The 19,201-nt window shown below is 34.3% G+C and overlaps 1 protein-coding gene and 2 pseudogenes across 1 annotated transcript; all 3 read right to left on the minus strand.

Annotated features, from left to right (window-relative positions):
- Positions 1-1,455: 1,455 nt before the first annotated feature.
- LOC132273273 (patatin-like protein 2) lies at positions 1,456-6,112 on the minus strand. The gene is made up of 7 exons (XM_059774266.1): positions 5,931-6,112; positions 3,303-3,484; positions 2,990-3,182; positions 2,675-2,836; positions 2,200-2,475; positions 1,901-2,076; positions 1,456-1,787 (listed from the first exon to the last, which is right to left on the minus strand). The coding sequence occupies exons 1-7, from the start codon at positions 6,057-6,059 to the stop codon at positions 1,712-1,714; spliced, it is 1,194 nt and encodes a 397-aa protein (XP_059630249.1). The 5' UTR covers positions 6,060-6,112; the 3' UTR covers positions 1,456-1,711.
- Positions 6,113-10,875: 4,763 nt separating this feature from the next.
- Positions 10,876-10,989, minus strand: LOC132275495 (U2 spliceosomal RNA; annotated as a pseudogene).
- A 500-nt stretch (positions 10,990-11,489) lies between these two features.
- Positions 11,490-11,662, minus strand: LOC132275496 (U2 spliceosomal RNA; annotated as a pseudogene).
- Between the last annotated feature and the right edge of the window lie 7,539 nt (positions 11,663-19,201).

Below are 19,201 nucleotides of genomic sequence, written 5' to 3' on the forward strand. Positions count from 1 at the left end.
AAACCCTTTCCATGGCGATTTGAGCATTCTATGGGCTCATTTTGCATTATTCATGCCAAAAACTACACATAGGGGCATTTTGGGATTTTTGCATGAAAAATAAAGTTTTCTTTTGGCATAGATGGCTAGAAAACATGATTTTTTTTGGGTGGGGGGGGGGGGAGTTTCTTCATTGTGTTTTTTTCAAAAAGGTCCAGAAAGTCCTCAAAATTGCGTTTAAAGCCCAAAAATCTACTATGCTTGTCTGCTGGACGAGCGCTCGTAGTTAGGGCAGTGGGTACTGCCCTGGGCATGCCCATTTAAGATCAATCATCGCCCTTGGATGAGCGCTCGTCCGTGTGTGTGTGTGTGTTTTGGTTCAACACTGCACCTCCAACTTTGAGTCATCGTATCTTCTTCGGTTTAACTCCGAATTGGTTTGTTCTTGAGTCTAAACTGTCCGTGTCAAAATAAGCTTTCGAATGGTACAAATTTTAGTTTTAGAATCCATTTATATCTCAAGATATTCAAGTTTTAGTGAGGTAGTGTCAGTTTTTGGTTCGAACCGAGATGGGGTTTTCCTTCCTTCGACTTCAAGACTTGATATTTTTGTCGTCCGGACTCCAAATCAAGTGATTCTTGGGTCTATCTTTGTTATTTTTTTGTTTTCTTTCCAATGGTGTGCATGGTGGCACCCATTTCAGTTTGCAATGACCATTTTACCCATGGTCCATTCCTTGGAGGGTTTTGAAACCCTAACTCTAGTCTTGCTTCCGCTGAGTCACGGGACTCCTCGGAAGGTCATTCTTATGTCTCAGGCATGATGTACATCTCTATAGAATTATTCGTGTTTAGCTTTTGCATTTTGGATCCATTTTGGGTTATCACAGGACACACTGAGTTTGTAAAATCCAGGGTCGTCTCAATGTGTATGTTCTAGAAAGACTGATAAAGAAATCAACTTGGATTTTCTGCAAAAATAATCTTCCTAAGGCTTTTATGAATAATGAAGTTGTAGTGCAAAAGTTATGAATAAACCTGGATGTATATCAGGGTTTATATAAAATTTTCAAAGACTTTTGGTAATATTCTAAACCAACTAGGAAGTTTAAAACAGGACAAGATGAAGTTACCTTAAACTGAAACAGCTGTGGTACCGGTAGCCAATATATGGAACCGGTTCCCATTAGATAGAATGGTTTCCTTCGAAATTCTTTGTTCTTGAACCGGTTCCCAAGTGTTAGTACCGGTTCCCACTCAATAGATTTCAAGTAGAACTTGGAAAACTCTGTTTTTGGTAACTTGAAGAACATACCATGTATGTATTGTGTCTTAAGTAGGAAACGACTTCCTAAAATCATTGTTCTTTCCTTTTTCGATGATCTTAGTATTTCTTCTTTGAACAACCTTCCAATTCCGCAATCGATGGCGATCTTGTTATGGTAATTTGAAATTACAACTTGACAAGGACTTGTTTTGACATCGAATATTACCAATTACAAAATATTATATCTCACATTGTAGTACACCATCCTTGACTATGTAGCACACCACCATTGACCTAACACACCTACCATCCACCTACCTCATAATCCTCACCTATAAATAAGTTTGTAATCTTGTATCAATATACAACAATTCACCACAACAATTCACCACACCAATTCAATATATCAGTTTTACATTACAATTCACATTTTCAAGCTCTCTCTTAACACAAATGATCATCCGACTAATTTGAGCCCTTGTCAAAGTGTGTTGTTTTTGACTGTCTAAGTCTCCTTTCATCCGAGAGTAATTTGGCAAACCTGCAAGGAATAGGATACTTTCAATAAATAAAAACTATAATAATAATAATTATTATTATTATTCTTAAAGCAACTGAAAATATTGAGTAATAAATTAATTTATTTTTATTTACTTTTTCAGAGCTTCTTCATTTGTGCCACTCTTTTCAACTTGTTCAGTGCGACCCGTTCCCAAATTTACCCTCGAAACTGGTTTCTTCAACAGCCTTTCACCAATGTTCACAAGTCTGTCCAAATTATCTTTTGTAGTAATATCAACTGAAGCGTCTATCCCAGTTAGTGTATCATCCTGCATGGTTATGAATTCAATTGAAACATAGAATACAAAATTATCTTATATTAGTACAATTTCGTTGAAGCTCCTTGTATATATTCAAAATACATATAAAAATGATGAATCATGTAACTGTACCTGAATTCGAAGATAATTATCTTGGAAAGCTTGGAAGACCACAGAAATGTGAAAATCAATCATATCTCCACTTGCTTGAGTAAATACATCTACTAGTGGAGTGGTACCTCCATGAAGTAACCAATTCAAAACACCCCATTTAGCTGCCATTTTAGCACTGTATTTCCGTTCAATCTTTGACGACCCTGTGCCTATGGAGATGACTAGAAACCGACCATAGTCCACCGGATTAATGGGAAAGACTTGTTTAGTTACTTGGCTTATAGCAACCAAAGCCTGCAACAATGATAGAGCAGGATATATGAAAATCTATATGATCCAAAATTTGGTATTTCAATATTTTGATGGGTAATTTCATAAAGTGTGTATACACAGACACATTTATGCAAGTAGCTCTTTCGTTTTAGTGTTTTTATGGGTGGCTTAGTGTGTAGCGAAATGTTTTGTTAGACACGAAGGTTTAATAAAATTATACAGGATTATTTGCAGCAACACCACCGTCAATAAGGTTGAACACATGAACATTCCCTTCTTTGTCTTGGTTCTTAAATTGATGGGCGGGAAGATAAGTTGGAGCCGCAGAAGTACCGATACATATGTCAGATAATCGAGCATCCAAACATGGATAGGTTTTGGCCTGCGTGACATCAAAATTTTAAGCTAGGTCTCATCACTATGCACTTAATTTGTAGCCAATTTCTATGAAACAAAATACAGAATAAACACTTGTAATAAGGTGTATATACATACACACATATATATATATAGAGAGAGAGAGAGTTATATATACCTCATAGGACGAGAAAATGGTTGGCTGTAAATGCGTAATATCAAAAGTTGGAATGACAACCTTGGTCACGGTGTCAAGCAACCGTGTTTCTCCAAGTTTGTCACTTATAACCCTGTGAAGGTACTTCCCATTATACTTTGGTCCTTTTAGTGATTTTAGATGGTTTCTAATTGTTCCAAATAAGCTCCTGCAGCTATATATTCATTCATTCCAAAATTTGTAATTAGACGCATACAAACATAAAATATATATATAATAACACCAAGAGTGCATGAAATCAAATGACAAAAATCAAGGTCATATATATATGTACCTATTCTGCGGGAAAATCTTAGGGCCGTGCTCTAGATAAAAAGGTCTGATATCTTTGGCGGCGAAACGAGGACGGTGATTTTCATCTGGAGCAGTTAACATTGCAGTCACCAGGCCACCTGTGCTCGTTCCGGCGATCACGTCGAAGTAATCTGCAAGTCTTGCGTCCTCACCATCCAGCTCCTGTTCCAAGTTTGTATTATTGTAAGTTAACAATATGTAATACTTTACCTCTCAGATATATATATATGTAATACTTTATGACATGCGGAAATAAAGAAAAAAGAAGTACACTTGTGGTGACATAAATATAAGAAATATATACAGATAAATAAACATTGAATAAAGATCATGTGAGATATATATTTTGGAAAGATTGTAAAATATATATATTCTGTAATTGGTAATTTTGGGTGTCAAAAGAAGTCCTAGTCGAGTTGTACTTCAAGTTACTATATCGGGATCGACAGTGACTGTGAAATTGGAAGGTTGCTCAAAGTTACTATGATTAAGATCATTTGAAGAAAAAGGTAAGAACAATACATTAGGAAGGATTTTAAACAGATTAGAACGCATTTTACACTTGGTAGTTATTTCAAACTTACCACAGAGAGTTTTCAGGCTTAAAAGAACCTAGTTTCAAGTTCTAGCCAACTTGAATCGGTTCAGCCCCTCTGAATAGATTTAAGGCTTCAAGATTGGATTTGAAAACCAATTTGCCAAACTTGAACCGGTTCAGCCCCTCTGAACCGGTTCAAGGTGTCCTAACAACATTCTACTTTCTAGTTTCCTGTTTCAAAATTCTTTCCTAGTTTGCCTAGAATTGTACCAAATTATATGCACAAATTTTTTCATATTTTCAGAGGGATTAGATCATTCTAAACTCTATATAAACCTTGTCATTCACATAGGTTTAGGTCATTCTAAACTCTATATAAATCTTGTCATTCACATAGGTTTATTCATGGCTTTAAGTAACATCAATTCTATATTTTGAGAAATCCTTTTGAGAGATATTTTTATGCACGGCTTTTGCATACAAAATTCAGATCTATTAGAGAGCCATATTTGAGATATATTTTTATTCAGAAAATCAATCTGATTTTTTTGATTTTATTTTTGAGAGCACACACATAAACACAAGAATTATTTAGTGGTATTGTTCTCTATCTCATCGGAATTGAAGCATAATTAAAGATTCAAAAATTCCGGAAAAGCATAATTCATTTGTTTTTCGTCAAATTTAGATGTAGAAGAAAAGGGGTGAAACGATTACACTTTGAAGAAGTCAGAGCATTCGTGGAGTGTTGTCTGATCTACCTGCAACTCTTCTACAGAGATTAAGAATAAGCCTGAGGTCGAGAGCTGTTGGACAGGGGAATCGCAAAGCCAGGGATTGTCAACAATTGGTTTTTGATAGAACGATAGGGTGTGAGACTGAGTCAAAGTTTGATATACTTTGCTTCAAACATAGTGGATCGTTTATCTCAGAACTGCACAGTCCAACGAGGCTTTTCCTGTTACAATTGGCCTATTCTACTAATTGGGGTTTCCTCGATAAAATCCTGGTGCCATCTCTTAAACTCTATTTACTTTACTTGCACTTTATTTTTGCTTTGTGGTTTGATTTTAGTTTTATTTTGGTAAAATTATAATAAGTAAAAATTGAATAAAAGAGCAAGTTAAATATATTCACTATCGTTGTTTGGTTATCTATCCATATTATATTCCACAACTATTCTGATGCGCACCAACTCTTAAAAGATTATGCTTCATGACATCTGTTCTCTTTATAATTTGCCTACAGGCATGATATAATACTGACACCAATACAGTAAATCTCAAAAAATAAAATACCAATACGGTATGAATACGTTTAAAAAATAATAATATAGTATATCATTATATATATAATAATTTTTTTATCATTTTATCATATGAAATCAGAGTTTAGAATTAGATTTTGTTATTTTTGTGTTTTTTAAATTTTTTTTCTAATTAACTCATAATATATTTTTTAAGTATATTGTATTCCAAAAATAATAATTTCAAAATCACTTCCCTATCCTGAAAATGTTCAAAACTATGTCCTTACTCTGTCCCAAATGACTCGCAAGGGATGCTTTTTGGACTGATAGTGCGAGAATCAAATAACTTGGAAAACTTGAACACTGACTCGATTCAATCTTCTTAAAAATATTTAAATTTCACGACACTTCTAATTATGTTCGACACATGTTTAGGTGTTGTCTGCATGATATCGCAACGACACTCCAAGAGAAAGTGTCCATGCTTCCTAACCCTAACCTAACCATTTGAAATACAAGCCCCTGCTTTATCGAAGGCAACCCCATATAGTTCACCATTTGATATATATAAAGGCAAGCAAGCCAAGTCAAGCAAGATGTCCTAAGGTTCAACTATAAGAATGAAATCCGTGTTCTCTTCTTTATTTTATTTTTTTTATAAATATTTTTTTACTGAAAAAAAAAAATAAAAAAAAAAAAAAAAAAAAACCCACACACACACACACTCTCTCTCTATCTACACACGTACATTTACATGCATAAATATTATACTCTATATATCCTAAAAAATAAAATAAAGAAGAGAGGAAAGAAGATTATACTTGAAGTTGAGATTCAAGGAAAGTAAGGATAGTTGCAGGAATGATCCCTCTGATACCACCTCCATCAATGCTGAGAATGGTGATTAGGTTTCCATATGTTGGGCCTTGGATTTGAACAGATGAGTTCATTACGTATAACTAGAGCGAATATATGTATAACACCTATATATATATATATATATATATATATATATATATATATATCACACCACAAGACGAGAATGCCTTAGTTTTGAGTATAAAAGAAGAGAATTCCTTTGTTTTGTGTATTGGAATTCAATTTCCAATGATCTATTTATAGACCTCAATCATGCATGCTGAGTGGAACTTCCTGTTGGAATGTAACAATAGTGGAGGGCCACACCACTTGGCTTTTTGCAAAAGAAAATGCCCAGAATCATGGACAATGTTTTCTTCCATCTTTTACGCCTCCACTATGTCTTGTTCGTGACATTGCTGTTAAGGATTTTGGTATTTTTATACAATCTTAATTGTAAGTCTAATCACATAATTATATTAAAATGCATTTTAACTAAAACACTTTTATATTCGTATCACAATGTAATCATACCAGAATATATAAAGTATAAATAAAACAATATACTAAAATATAGCCTAGTAAAATATATAAAATCAATAATGGAAGAGTAAAGAAACATCTGGCTATGTAATGGAGAGGCACGCAATATGCGCTATCCTAAAGCCTTTATAGCCTCCCTATGTGCAGGTTATGACTGTAAGCAATTTCATAATAAATAAAATTCATGGCTCTTAGTACATAAACCTTAATAAGAAACATACCTGACATTTTTATAAATTTGTTTGAAGACAATTCCTATAGAAACATACCTGACAATTTCATGGATCTAAATGCATAAATTGATTAAAGAGACATACCAAATATAGAAACTTAGTTTGAAGAGATTATAGTGGAAATGATCTTCAACCCTCTCATATGTCTGCAAAACTGAATGATGGACTCCAAGATTTCATTTGCTTATATAGTGAGGGTTAGGACCGTTTCAATATTTACGTGAAGAGATGTGTTGGTTTCATCAACCGACACAACTCTTTATATATACATATGTAACTATTCATTCAAATTAGTAGCACCTTTAAAGATTAATATGGTGTAACACACCTATATTAAATACATGGATAATTGTGTATTAATTAATTATAGTTAGACTATTATTTTTTCTTACATTCTCTCACTTAGTCTAATGATAATTAATTTTGATCATCTCAAGATCAAAATGATCATTGAGTGTACTTTAGAAGTTAATCCATATATATAAGAAACATATCTTCCATCAACTTGGAGTACCTTCGAGTCTACTAATATGGGATTGAGGGCATCATTATATCATCAATAATATAAGACACTAATGGTCACTGATACTAACAAACTCAACTACAAAGTCACATATATATCGCATATGCATATATTCAACACAATATTCACACTAAGCATCGGTCCTATGCATGAAAATTCCCTTTTCTTATGTATGATTAGGTCTTTGAATATTCTATAGAAACCTTGATTTTCATCTAGGTTTGTACGGTTTTTGCATTACAACTTCATATTTCATAGAAGCCAAAGAGAGATATTTTTGCAGAAAATCAAAGTTGATTTTCCTGTCATTCTTTCCAGAACACACACACAAACACAAGAGTGAGTTTAGAGTGTTATTCAAATCCTAATCGTGATCAATGTCTTGCAATTATAACAATCAGAGAAAAAAAAATCTACTTATACATCAAATTTAGATATTGAAGAACAGAGGTAAAAGCGATTACACTTTGAAAGGGTCAAAGCATTCAAGGAGTGTTATTTAATCTACCAGCAATCCTTCTACATAAATCAAGAGTAAGCCTGAGATCAAGTGTTTTTAGACCAGACGTCACAAAGCCAGAAGAATGTCAGCGATTGGTATTTGGTAGAACGGTAGGGTGTGAGCCTAAGTCAAAGTCCATTATACTTTGTTTCAAACATAGTAGATCGGTTTACTTTGGACTGTACAGTCTATGACGTTTTTCCCGCACAAACAATGGTTTATTTTACCAATATATTGAGGTTTCCTTGCTAAAAATCCTAGTCTCATCTCTAACTCTATTACTTTGCTTTATTTTATCTTGCATGTGATTAATTGATTAATTGCTAAAATAAGTAAAGTTAGAAAGACACAGATCTATTTCTAAAAATAGAAAATTTTCTAAATCTTACGCTACATAAACTCACAACAATATTCTCTTTGCTATAGTAAAAGTGAGTGGTTTTTCATCTGTGTATAAAGCTTGTTAGTAGTTGAGTGTGTCTGTCTATCTTATTTTCTCTTTGTTATAATTGTACACTTGTGTGTGATCTTGGGCGGATTAATTCCTTACTAGTTATATCATTGTCTATACAAAAGGGATTAATTCATAACAGCCCCACATATTGTTAGGTTTGTGGCTCAAAATTCATGTGTAGAAAATTAGTTTTTTTATTATTATTATTATTTTTAAGGCTGAAATTTGTGGAGGAATTTGTATCCCATTATGTTTCTATTTTAGAGTTGTGATCATTATGGTAACTCCTTGTAGGCAAGTTAGGGACTACTTATCCAACAAGGAATTGGGTTTGAAGACTCTATAAATAAGGATAAGTATGAGAGGTTTAGAGAGAGAAGAGATAAAAGATGTAAGGGGTTTAAGGGTGAGTGTTGTGAGGAGAGGGGAGAATATATGTAAATCCCGAGTGTATACATGTAGCCTCAAAAGAGATGATGAGTGAGTGAGTGAGTGGGGTTTTGACATATGATTGTATATTCTCTTCCTTGATTCATAATAGTGAAATCTCTCTCTCCCACAGACGTAACTCTAGAATATTGTGTAAAGTATTGTGTTGTGCGTGAATGTGTCTGATTGTTATCCATATATATATATATATATGCTTGTGTTGATGTAATGTGATGCTTCCACTGTGTGTCATGAATGAGGGATTTTAACTCTCAACAACAGCCGACCGTTGAGTAAGTTTGAGGGAGTTAATTATCCCCAACAACTAATATCAAATTTGATGGTGGGTTAGAGCTTGTGATTGGTCCTAAAGATCAATGCAGAAAATTGTTGTGAAGTTTGTCAGAACAGAAGATGATCATGAGGTGCTATGGAAATTCAATCAGAGTTGATGATGGCATAAGCTATGTCAATGGTGTGAAGCCCATGAGGAAAAAGTCTTGGGACAAGCCGGAGGATGCTCGTTTTCAGGATGGGGCAAAGGTGATAGGGGTGAAGCCCACGAGGAACAAGTTTTGAGGACAAACCAAGAGTGGTGGTAGTTCTCAAGATGAGGCAAGGGGTGTGAAGAATGAATGGGTTTGTTCTAAACCCGATAAAGAGCAAAAGGGAATATGAAGAGTGAAAATGAAAGGTCTGTTGCTTTGAGCCAGAAAAGCAATTGATGAAAATGAGTTAAAGATTGGTCGGTTGCCATGCGTGAGCAAATGAACACCAATAGGGATGATGGATAGAGTTTGGTTCGAGGTGGAACAATCTTTATTTGAGGTGAAGAGATCTTCAATTGAGGTGGAGCTATAAAGGAACACGTGAAGATGAATTTCGAGCCAAGGTGGAGATATTGATGGGTTTGTGGCTTAAAATTCGTGTGCAGAAAATTAGTTTCCTTTTTTTTTTCGTTTTGTAAGGTTGAAATTTGTGGAAGAAATTGTATCCCATTATGTTTATATTTTAGAGTTGTGATCATTATGGTAACTCCTTGTAGGCAAGTTGGGGAATACTTGTCTAATAAAGAATTGAGTTTGAAGACTCTATAAAAAGAAATAAGTATGAGAGTTTTAAAAAGAGAAGGGAAAACAGACGTAAGGGGTTTAAGGGTGAGTGTTGTGAGGGGAAGAGAGAGTATATGTAATTCCCAAGTGTATACATGTAACCTCAAAATAGATGATGAGTGGGTGAGTGGGGTTTTGACATGTGATTATATATTCTCTTCCTTGATTCATAATAGTGAAATCTCTCTCTCTCATGATTGTAACCCTACAGTTGGGTGAACCATGTAAAATATTATATTATGCTTGGATGTGTGTGATTGTTATTCATATATATATGCTTGTGTTGATGTGATGTGATATTTTCACTGTGTGTGATGAATGGGCAATAATAGCCTACCGTTAAGTAGGTTGGAAGGAGTTAATTATCCCTAATGCATATGCCCCTGCAGTCATCATTCCAAACTTTGTTATCTAGCTCGTTACACACACACACACACACACACACACACACACACATATATATATATATATATATATATATATATATATTTGTATATTTACTAGTAAAAGGCACGTGCGATGCCTGTGGTGAATGTTTTGTAATTTATAGAATTTATATTTTTATATATTTTTTAATTTTTTATAGTTTTATAAAAAAAAATAGGCAAAACAGTATCAGGCCCAGAATGCCTTAGAGAGCAATAATTGTCACTTCAAAAAAAACAAAATAAGGTTTTCCATTAATGGATGAATGAAAACTATAAACAATTAAAAAATATATGAAAATAAAAATTCTATGATTTACAAAACATTCATAAATAAATACTTTCAAATTATATATTTCAAATTATAGAAACTCTAAAAATTATTACCTAATAAAATTCAAATATATTTCGTGTTAGAGTTTTAATAAATATTTTATTTGAATTTTATTAGGTAATAATTTTTAGAGTTTCTATAATTTGAAATATATTTCGTGTTAGAGTTTTAATAAATATTTTATTTTAATTTTATTAGGTAATAATGTTTAGAGTTTCTATAATTTGAAATATATTTTGTGTTAGAGTTTTAATAAATATTTTAGGCTCCCATTTATCCTTTATAACTCAAAACTAATATGGGATAAGAAAAATGTTCAATTAAATATTTTATAAATATTTTTTTATATTTTATTTTGTTTTGAATTTTATTAAGTAATTTATAACTGGTGGCCCTTGTATCAAATATTAAATCAATAAGAAGAGATACTACACTTCATCTCTTCGCCAAAAGGCCAAGAAAGGTGTGATTAATATTTCATTAGGTCTATAGTTTTATAAGAGGCTTCCATATAATCCTTTATAACTCAAAACCATTGTGGACTAGAAAAATAAATTTTATTAGGTAAGTTGTAATTTGAGTTAAAGTCTTTAAATAAATTTTTATGAATTTTATTAGGTAATTCGTAATTTGAATTAAACTCTTTAAATAATTTTTAGGTAATTTTTTTATATTAACAAATAAATACTAAAATACACTAAATATATTTCAAATTATATATTTCAAATTATGGAAATTTGAATTTTATTAGGTAATAATTTTTAGAGTTTCTATAATTTGAAATATATTTCGTATTAGAGTTTTAATAAATATTTTATTTCAATTTTATTAGGTAATAATTTTTAAAGTTTCTATAATTTGAAATATGTAATAAATATATTTCGTGTTAGAGTTTTAATAAATATTTTATTTGAATTTTATTAGGTAATAATTTTTAGAGTTTCTATAATTTGAAATATATTTCGTGTCAGAGTGCACCAAAACATGGCCCGATGTGGGTCAATAAAGATGTTCAATTAATTTTTTTTATAAATATGTTTTGAATTTTGTTAGGTAATTTGTAACCGGTGGCCCTTGTATCATATATTAAACCGATAAAAAGAAATGCTACACTTGATCTTAACCAAAAGGCTGAGAAATATGTGATTAATATTTATTTAGATATATAGTTTTATAAGAGGCTTCTATGTAATCATTTTTTTTCCTAGGTAAATCTGGAAAATTTTATAAATATAACAAGATAATAAAAAAAACAACAAGGGCATCCCCTTGGTCAACACAAGCTGTAACCACATCAAAAGCATTTAAATCACAAGCAAATAAACATCTAGCTAAGTAAAGAGGAGGATGCAATCCCCCCTAGATCCATACAAAAAAGTATTAAAGCTTCTCCACAAGTAGCTTGACCAATTTGAATAGCATCTCTATGTCGCCCTTGGTGAAGTCTATTGTTCCTCTCATCCCATATGAACCATATAGTTGTAGTACAAATTCTCTTCTGGACTTTGTGTATAAATTTTTGCTACACAAACCAAGCAATTAGATTACCTAAGGTTTCAGATTGAGGCATGTTCCAACCAAACAAATTTGACAGCTAGCGCCAGACAGCTTCAGCGAATGTACAGGTGACAAACAAGTAATCCAAATAATCTTCAGCCGGAACACAATTATGGCAAATGGCCACTAGAGGCAAACTCTCTTTTTCAAATTAACAAAGCACAATAGTTTGTTTTGGATAGTAAGAGAACAGACCATAGAAGCCCTAGGTCTCAAGCCACACCAGCAAATTGCAAACCAGTCCACAACTGGGTAATGAAATCTCCATCTATCCCACACAGCTTTAAGAGAAAATTGACCATTTCTCCACAAAAACTGGTCACAACCCTGCTTAATTGACAAAGAGAGAGCAAAATTTCTAAATTGCAACACTGAAATGGAATTAGTAGAAGGGAACTGCCAATGTCCATCCCGAATAATTGCATCCAACAACGCTTGTTTTGGAAGTCCAAAGTCTCTATAAACTCTCTTTCCCCCAATCTATTCAGCATACATTCTCCTTGTAACCAAGGATCAGTAAAGAGAAAAATGGTATTACCATTTCCAAACTGGAATTCCACATTTGAGAGCATAAAGTCTTTCACTTCCAGCATCCTTCTCCACAGCATAGAATCAGTGGACTTAAAGTGGTAATCCCAGTATGACACTACCCTAGTGTATTTCCATTTGAACCAAGCCACCCAAAGACAATCTTGGGATTGAAGAAAGTTCCAAACAGATACACAAGTGGTTTCCATATTGACGTCCTCTATCCATCTCACCCCAAATCCACCTTTATTTTTTGGTCGTGTCACTTTATTCCACCTTAAAGCATGTAATTTCCTATGCTCAGAATTTGATCCCCATAAAAAATCCCTCATTTTCTTCTCCATGTATTTTATCACAGCCTTTGGTAAAGTAAAAACAGAACTGCAGTAATACACAAAAGAAGTAAGCACAGATCTTACCAATTCAACCCTTCCAGCCAGTGATAAACTTCTGCCATTCCAAAGGTTTATTCTGTTATTGAACTTGTCCAATAGCTTACAACAGTGAATCCTCCTTAATTCAATAGGCAACAAAGGAAGACCCAAGTAAGTGATAGGGAAAGATCCCAAATTGCATTGGAACAGTCTTCTCAATCTTCGTCTTCTCCTTACAGATTTGGTGAAAAAAGCAGTGCTCTTCTCTGGATTAACCTTCAGACCTAAGATGTTTGAAAATTTATTCAAAGTAGCACTGAATTAACCTTTAGACTGTGTGGGGTTGTCTCGCAACTTGTAAGAGGTGAGCAAACTGCATTCATTAAAGGAAGAAGAATACTTAGCTCATGAGCTCTTAAATGGTTTCTCTAGGAAAAATTGCTCTCCCTTGTTTACTCTGAAGGTGGATTTACAGAATGCTTATGACTTAATCCGGTGGGATTTCTTAGAGAAGCTCCTTATCTCTTATGGTTTTGGTACAAATTGGATCAACTGGGTAATGGAATACCGTTCCTCTGCTTGGTTTTCTATTCTTGTCAATGGCTCCCCATGTGGCTTCTTTCAACCTAGAAAGGAATTGAGACAAGGCTGTCCCTTATCCCCTCTTCTGTTCACATTGGTTACTGAACACTTTTCCAACCAAATGGCTACTCTGGTCAGGGAGGGTAAAGTTCATATTCCTAGAAAAATTGTCAAGGCAGGGTTGAAGGTGTCTCATATGTTTTTTGTTGATGACTTGTCAGTTGTTTTCCGAGCTGATATTCACACTGCAAAAGGCTTCTATGTAATCCTTTATAACTCAAAACTGAAGTGGGACAAGAAAAATGAATTTTATTAGGTAATTTGAAATTTGTATTAAACTCTTTAAATAAATTTTTATGAATTTTATTTGGTAATTTGTAATTTGAATTAAACTCTTTAAATAATTTTTAGGTAATTTTTTTTTATAACAACTCTTTTTTTATATTAAGAAATACATATTGAAATACTGAAACTCTTAGCCACTTTGATTTGAAGGGTGCACCAAAACTTGGTAGTGGTGCAACACTAAGGAGATGCTAGGATCACTAAAGTAGCAAGCTACTCTTGTGACGGCCCAAGTTTTGAAAACCTGGTGCGTCAGCGATGGCCAAAAGATGACCCGATAATAGATCTGAAATGTGAAAGCGAAAGGTGAAACAACGGTCTCTAGAGATACAATGCGTCTCTAAGACACCAATGTGACCCTCAATGAGGTCACGGAACCCAAAGGAAACAAATGCAGAAGTGTCGTTTCAAAAACGAACAAAAAGAACCTAGGGGCAAAATGGTCATTTTGCAAAAAGTGGATTCAAGTACTATCGAGCACACCGCTGGGAAGACAATAAAAAATTAATCATAATGGACTCAAGAATTTCATTATTCAGAATCCGGACGAAGAAAAAAGATCAAAAACAAAAATGATGTCGTGGTGGCCCGACGAGGACAACCCACCACTGCTGCAACTGAGAGTAAAAATGGGCATCTAAACGGACATTTTTGGAAAAACTCAAAGAAGAAACCCCCAATAAAATCAAGTTTTCTACCCCACATGTTGACGGAAACAAAAAAAATGCATTATAGAATGCCTAGAATGCCCCCAAGAAAATCAGGTCAAGAGGAAAAAAAATAATCCGAGCTACTGCCCAAGTTTTAGAAATAGGGCTTCGGGAGGTTTTTAAATTGCCTAAATTGAAAAAGCAATCTTAATATACACCCACAAGACCTCTGGAAGTTTCGGATCGGTCGTGACGATTTTCAAAAAAGTCGATGAATAGTACCAACAACATTTGTACTAAAAATTTGCAAAACCTGGCAGCAAGGATTTTTTGGAAAAATTTGGATTTTTGAGGGCCAAGATGATGTTTTTGGGAAAAACACAAAAAATAAACCCCCCTCAAAATAAAGTTTTCGATGTGACTCGCACGGAAAAATGAAAAAAACTCATTGTGAAATACCCAAAATGCCCCTGTAACAGAATATGGTCAAACTCAAAAATATGCAACTTTAGGTTTTTGTTTCATCAAGGAAGGTATTGTTTGCCAAAGTGAGCATGCAAGTGTATGTAATATGATAAAATAGATGTGCTACAATGGCCTATGGCCTCATTACAATACATTTACAACATTTGACATGTCAAACCTCCAAGTTAGAAAAATTATATTTCATAGACAAATCATGAACATGCTAACACTTGCATATGAACAAGAATGCTTCTAAAGAAGCTCAACTCAGCAAATCACCCAAGCAATTGCAATCTCCAATATTGTATCATGTACCTGAAATACGCCCCAGTATCGTAGGGGTGAGTAGCATAAAGCTACTCGTAGGAAATGAGCATGCATCGACCTAAAGTTTTACAAGTTGCATGATTTAATTATTGTGGTTCATTCCACCTAACGTCTATGTCAAGGTGAGACTCAGGGAGCATCCTAGCTACCTAAGATCAATTCTAGCATCAATCACCTCATTCATGCAATTTTAACAACATAGGGTCAAGCTTACACAAAGCAACAACATAGGAGCATGCTTACACAAAGCAACAACATAGTGGTTCTCAAGGTTATCAACTTGAAGTCTAAAATGCAACATCAACTAAATATAATAATTTAACATAATTAGAATATGTAATACCACACATCAAGACATAGATTCTCTAGGTTATCAACAAGCAATCTAAAAGTGTGAAATCAACTAAATATATCAATTTAGTATGGATGTACTTAATAACATCAAATCACCAATTACCAAAACCACAAGTCACAATTAAACATTGGTTGTCAACTTGGAATTGAATACGAAATTAAATAGTGGAAGACTTGGAATCAAATAGTGGAAGACTTGGACATCACAGCTCGGATTTTCGCCTAGACAAGGCAAATTTGGAGCTACTAACCCCCAGGCAGCCTCCCCAACACGCGAACTTTATAGGGCTAATTTGGAGCTACTAACCCCCAGGCAGCCTACCTAATGCGCGAACTTTTGACTTAGAGAACTCTTGTCCCCGTACTAGAGCCAAACCCTAGCCAACACAGCTTAATAATGTCCCAAACAACTCTAAAATAAATAAGTTAACAACTTATATACGTATTAAACAGTACACGAAACTACCTTCATGCACAAGGAGGTTGTAACCACACAACACGTGCTCTAAATCCACAACAACTATAAGATGACAATGTCGAATCTTCAGAGCGCGATTCGTTACGCGCTATAATAACATCACATGTCGAATCTTCAGTGTGTGATTCGCTGCACGCTATAACAATACAATCTAATATTGAAAACATAATTTATAAATCTATTACAAGTCTAATATCATGTTTCAAACATACTATCAATGCCAATTTTAGGATTTAATGATTAAACCAATACAAATGGAATTTAATCAAATAAACTAATTAAATTCCTTAGCTTTCAAATCTCAATCAGATGGCCCTAATCAATGCATATTATACAATATAGCATAGTATGTAAATACATTCACTAAAATCTCAATTAGGCCTATGGCACAACAAGGTAGAATTTAATTATATCATGATAATTAAACTTCTAAATTTCAAAGCAACTTCAAATGGTCCCAATTTAATATATACTAGTACACAACTCCTAGTCATCATGATTATCAAGTAAAAAACTTAATTGGGTCAAGGGAACCATTAAATAGATTTTAATTAATCATTTAATTTAAAATCTCAAGATTTTCATACTTGTCTAAATACTCTCAAATTAAAGTATGTTAACAAACATGCTAAGACTTAATTTAAAAGCATACTACAAGTTCATTTCATGAAAATTATGGCCATGAGATTTAATCTTTCACCAAAGATAAATATTAAATAAAAAGTAAAATTCTTATTCAATTAATCCTAATTTAATATATATTAACAAACATATTGAAACATGATTTTCTAGCATGCCACAATTCCATTCTAAGTTATACACATCCTTGTGAATTAAATTTCATACAAAGAAATAATTAATACTAATTTTCTAGAATTGATACAAGGCATGCAATTAAGTTGTCTAATTATGCTAAACACTCAATACAACACACACAAAAGCCTAGAACATCCCTACCTCAATTTAAGATGAAAATCTCAAAAACCACCAAATGGAAACCGCTACGAATCCGACGAAACTTCCAGGTTTTATCGGGGACTACACCGTGCACATAACCCCCAAGGAAGCCCCATCAAAATCACAACTAGACTTCAAACCCAAACTCAAAGAATGGTCAGAAATGGGTTCTAATAAGGGTAAAAGAAGTGCGTAGTCAGCACGAACACTAAACGCAAAGGCCCTTCTATGTTCTGACGAAGGAATGAAGCTCAAAAGAGGAGAGAGAAGGTGGCAGCCTCCCTTGGGCTGCCATGGAAGCTTCAGGTTGTGCAAGAGAGTGGGGCTGATGAAAAAATAAGATATCTCACCCCCCCCCCTCTTATAGAAATCTCAAAAAGTGCCCTGAATAGGCCCCGCCGGGTCCGAAAAAGTGAAATTTGAGTAGACGCACTTAAATGACAAAACTCTATGAACAAAAAAGATTCAAAATAAGAAAATATGAACAACAGAAGAGACGGCGTCAAAAACTAAGTCCCGATCAGAAAGTTATGCCCCAAACAAGTTTGGCGCTAATCGGGGTCAGAAACCCTGAAACTAGAAAACAATGACCGAAAGGAATTTCCAAGAGTACATGACTCGACGAAAAGTGAAAATGAATCCTGTACAAGGATCCAGGCTCAAAACAAGGCATTTTGCAATAACTTTCATTAATTGCACAATGGCCCCTCCAAAAAGTGAAAACTGCACTAATGGCCCAGAATGAAAATATCTTCCAAAAATATTTTCTTAAAAACCCCTAAAATAAAATATCTTCAAAATATATTTACGAAAAATACCCCAAGAAAAGAAAATAATTTCAAAAAACTTTGCATCCATGCCCCTATGGACACCGGGAGCAACCAGAGTACTTTCTTACAAAAGTAAAGATAAGTATTTCGTGGAAACCACTCAAGATAGAGATATATAAAGTCAAAAACCAACTCCAAACACAAGAAGTGTGCTTACACCAACAAAGTGTCAAACAGGGAAAAGACAAAATAGGGAAAAAGACGAAAAGTGAATAGTGTCAAAAAATGAAAAATGTGGAAACGACTCGGTCCTCAAAGGAAATTGTCAATCCACAGAAAAGAGTCTCGGAAATCACTCCAGAGCACTCGAGACGACACTAAGCGAAGAGGAACTGAACTCAGAAAGGAAAGACAACGGAAAAAAATATCCGTGAAAATCCGAGTAATTACAACCTTCCCACCTGAAAGGGATTTTATTCCCAAAATCCAGCCCCAACTAAAACAAAAAGGCGAAACCAGGATAACTACGGAGTACATCTCCGAGTATCCCACATAACGCGATACAAAAGCAATCCCAAAGCTGAAAGATAACACACAAACCAATGTCATTCGCACCCACGTGCTAATGACAGGACAACCTCTCAAAAGGAAAGTGACTAAATGGCCACCCAACAAGTCAGAACTCACACACAGAACCCAAGGTGAGACAAAGAAACGGAAGATAACAACTGTAAACATCCCTCTAGATGAACCATCATACTGATCTAACAATGACCCCCAAAAGATCTCCTAGATAACCACGTATCATATCAGGGTACCGAACAAGATGATGGGGCAGTACGAATAACGACCAGAACTCGCCCACGACGTACTCAAATGTGTGGTAGGAATGATAGTGCCTAGTGCCTGCCCACACTTACTCATCAGTAAGGTAGCATCGACGGCAACTAGTACTCGCCCACAACACACAACTTTGTACGGTAGCATGGCAGTATAAGGCACTAATTCATAACCTGCCCCCCACTAGGTCTACCCAAGAAACCTCTCGATACAAATGACATCAATGTCAAAAATAATCATTGCCAAAAGCATTACGGAGACTAACATTTTGTGAGAGTTAAGATATGGTCCAAAGATGTCTGGCCAGACCATCCTAGCCAATCCCAAAACTCTGACAACAATGCCATAGGTACCGCTATGCTTAAGGCCTTAAATCCTTAATACAACAAAACCAACATCTCCAATGTCTCAAAATACCCCTATTAACAACATTAATCAGGAATCCAAAACCT

The sequence above is a fragment of the Cornus florida genome, unplaced genomic scaffold (genome assembly GCF_030987335.1).
Source record: "Cornus florida cultivar Cherokee Brave unplaced genomic scaffold, ASM3098733v1 CherokeeBrave_3.0.0_Hap2_Chr09, whole genome shotgun sequence".
Taxonomy (NCBI): Eukaryota; Viridiplantae; Streptophyta; class Magnoliopsida; order Cornales; family Cornaceae; genus Cornus; species Cornus florida.

Coding starts and splice junctions, on each gene's coding strand:
- LOC132273273 (XM_059774266.1), bottom strand. CDS start 6,059: ATGAACTCATCTGTTCAAATCCAAGGCCCAACATATGGAAACCTAATC. Junction 3,485..5,930: donor TCCTTGAATCTCAACTTCAA/GTATAATCTTCT, acceptor AACTTGGAACAG/GAGCTGGATGGTGAGGACGC. Junction 2,077..2,199: donor ATAATTATCTTCGAATTCAG/GTACAGTTACAT, acceptor ATAACCATGCAG/GATGATACACTAACTGGGAT.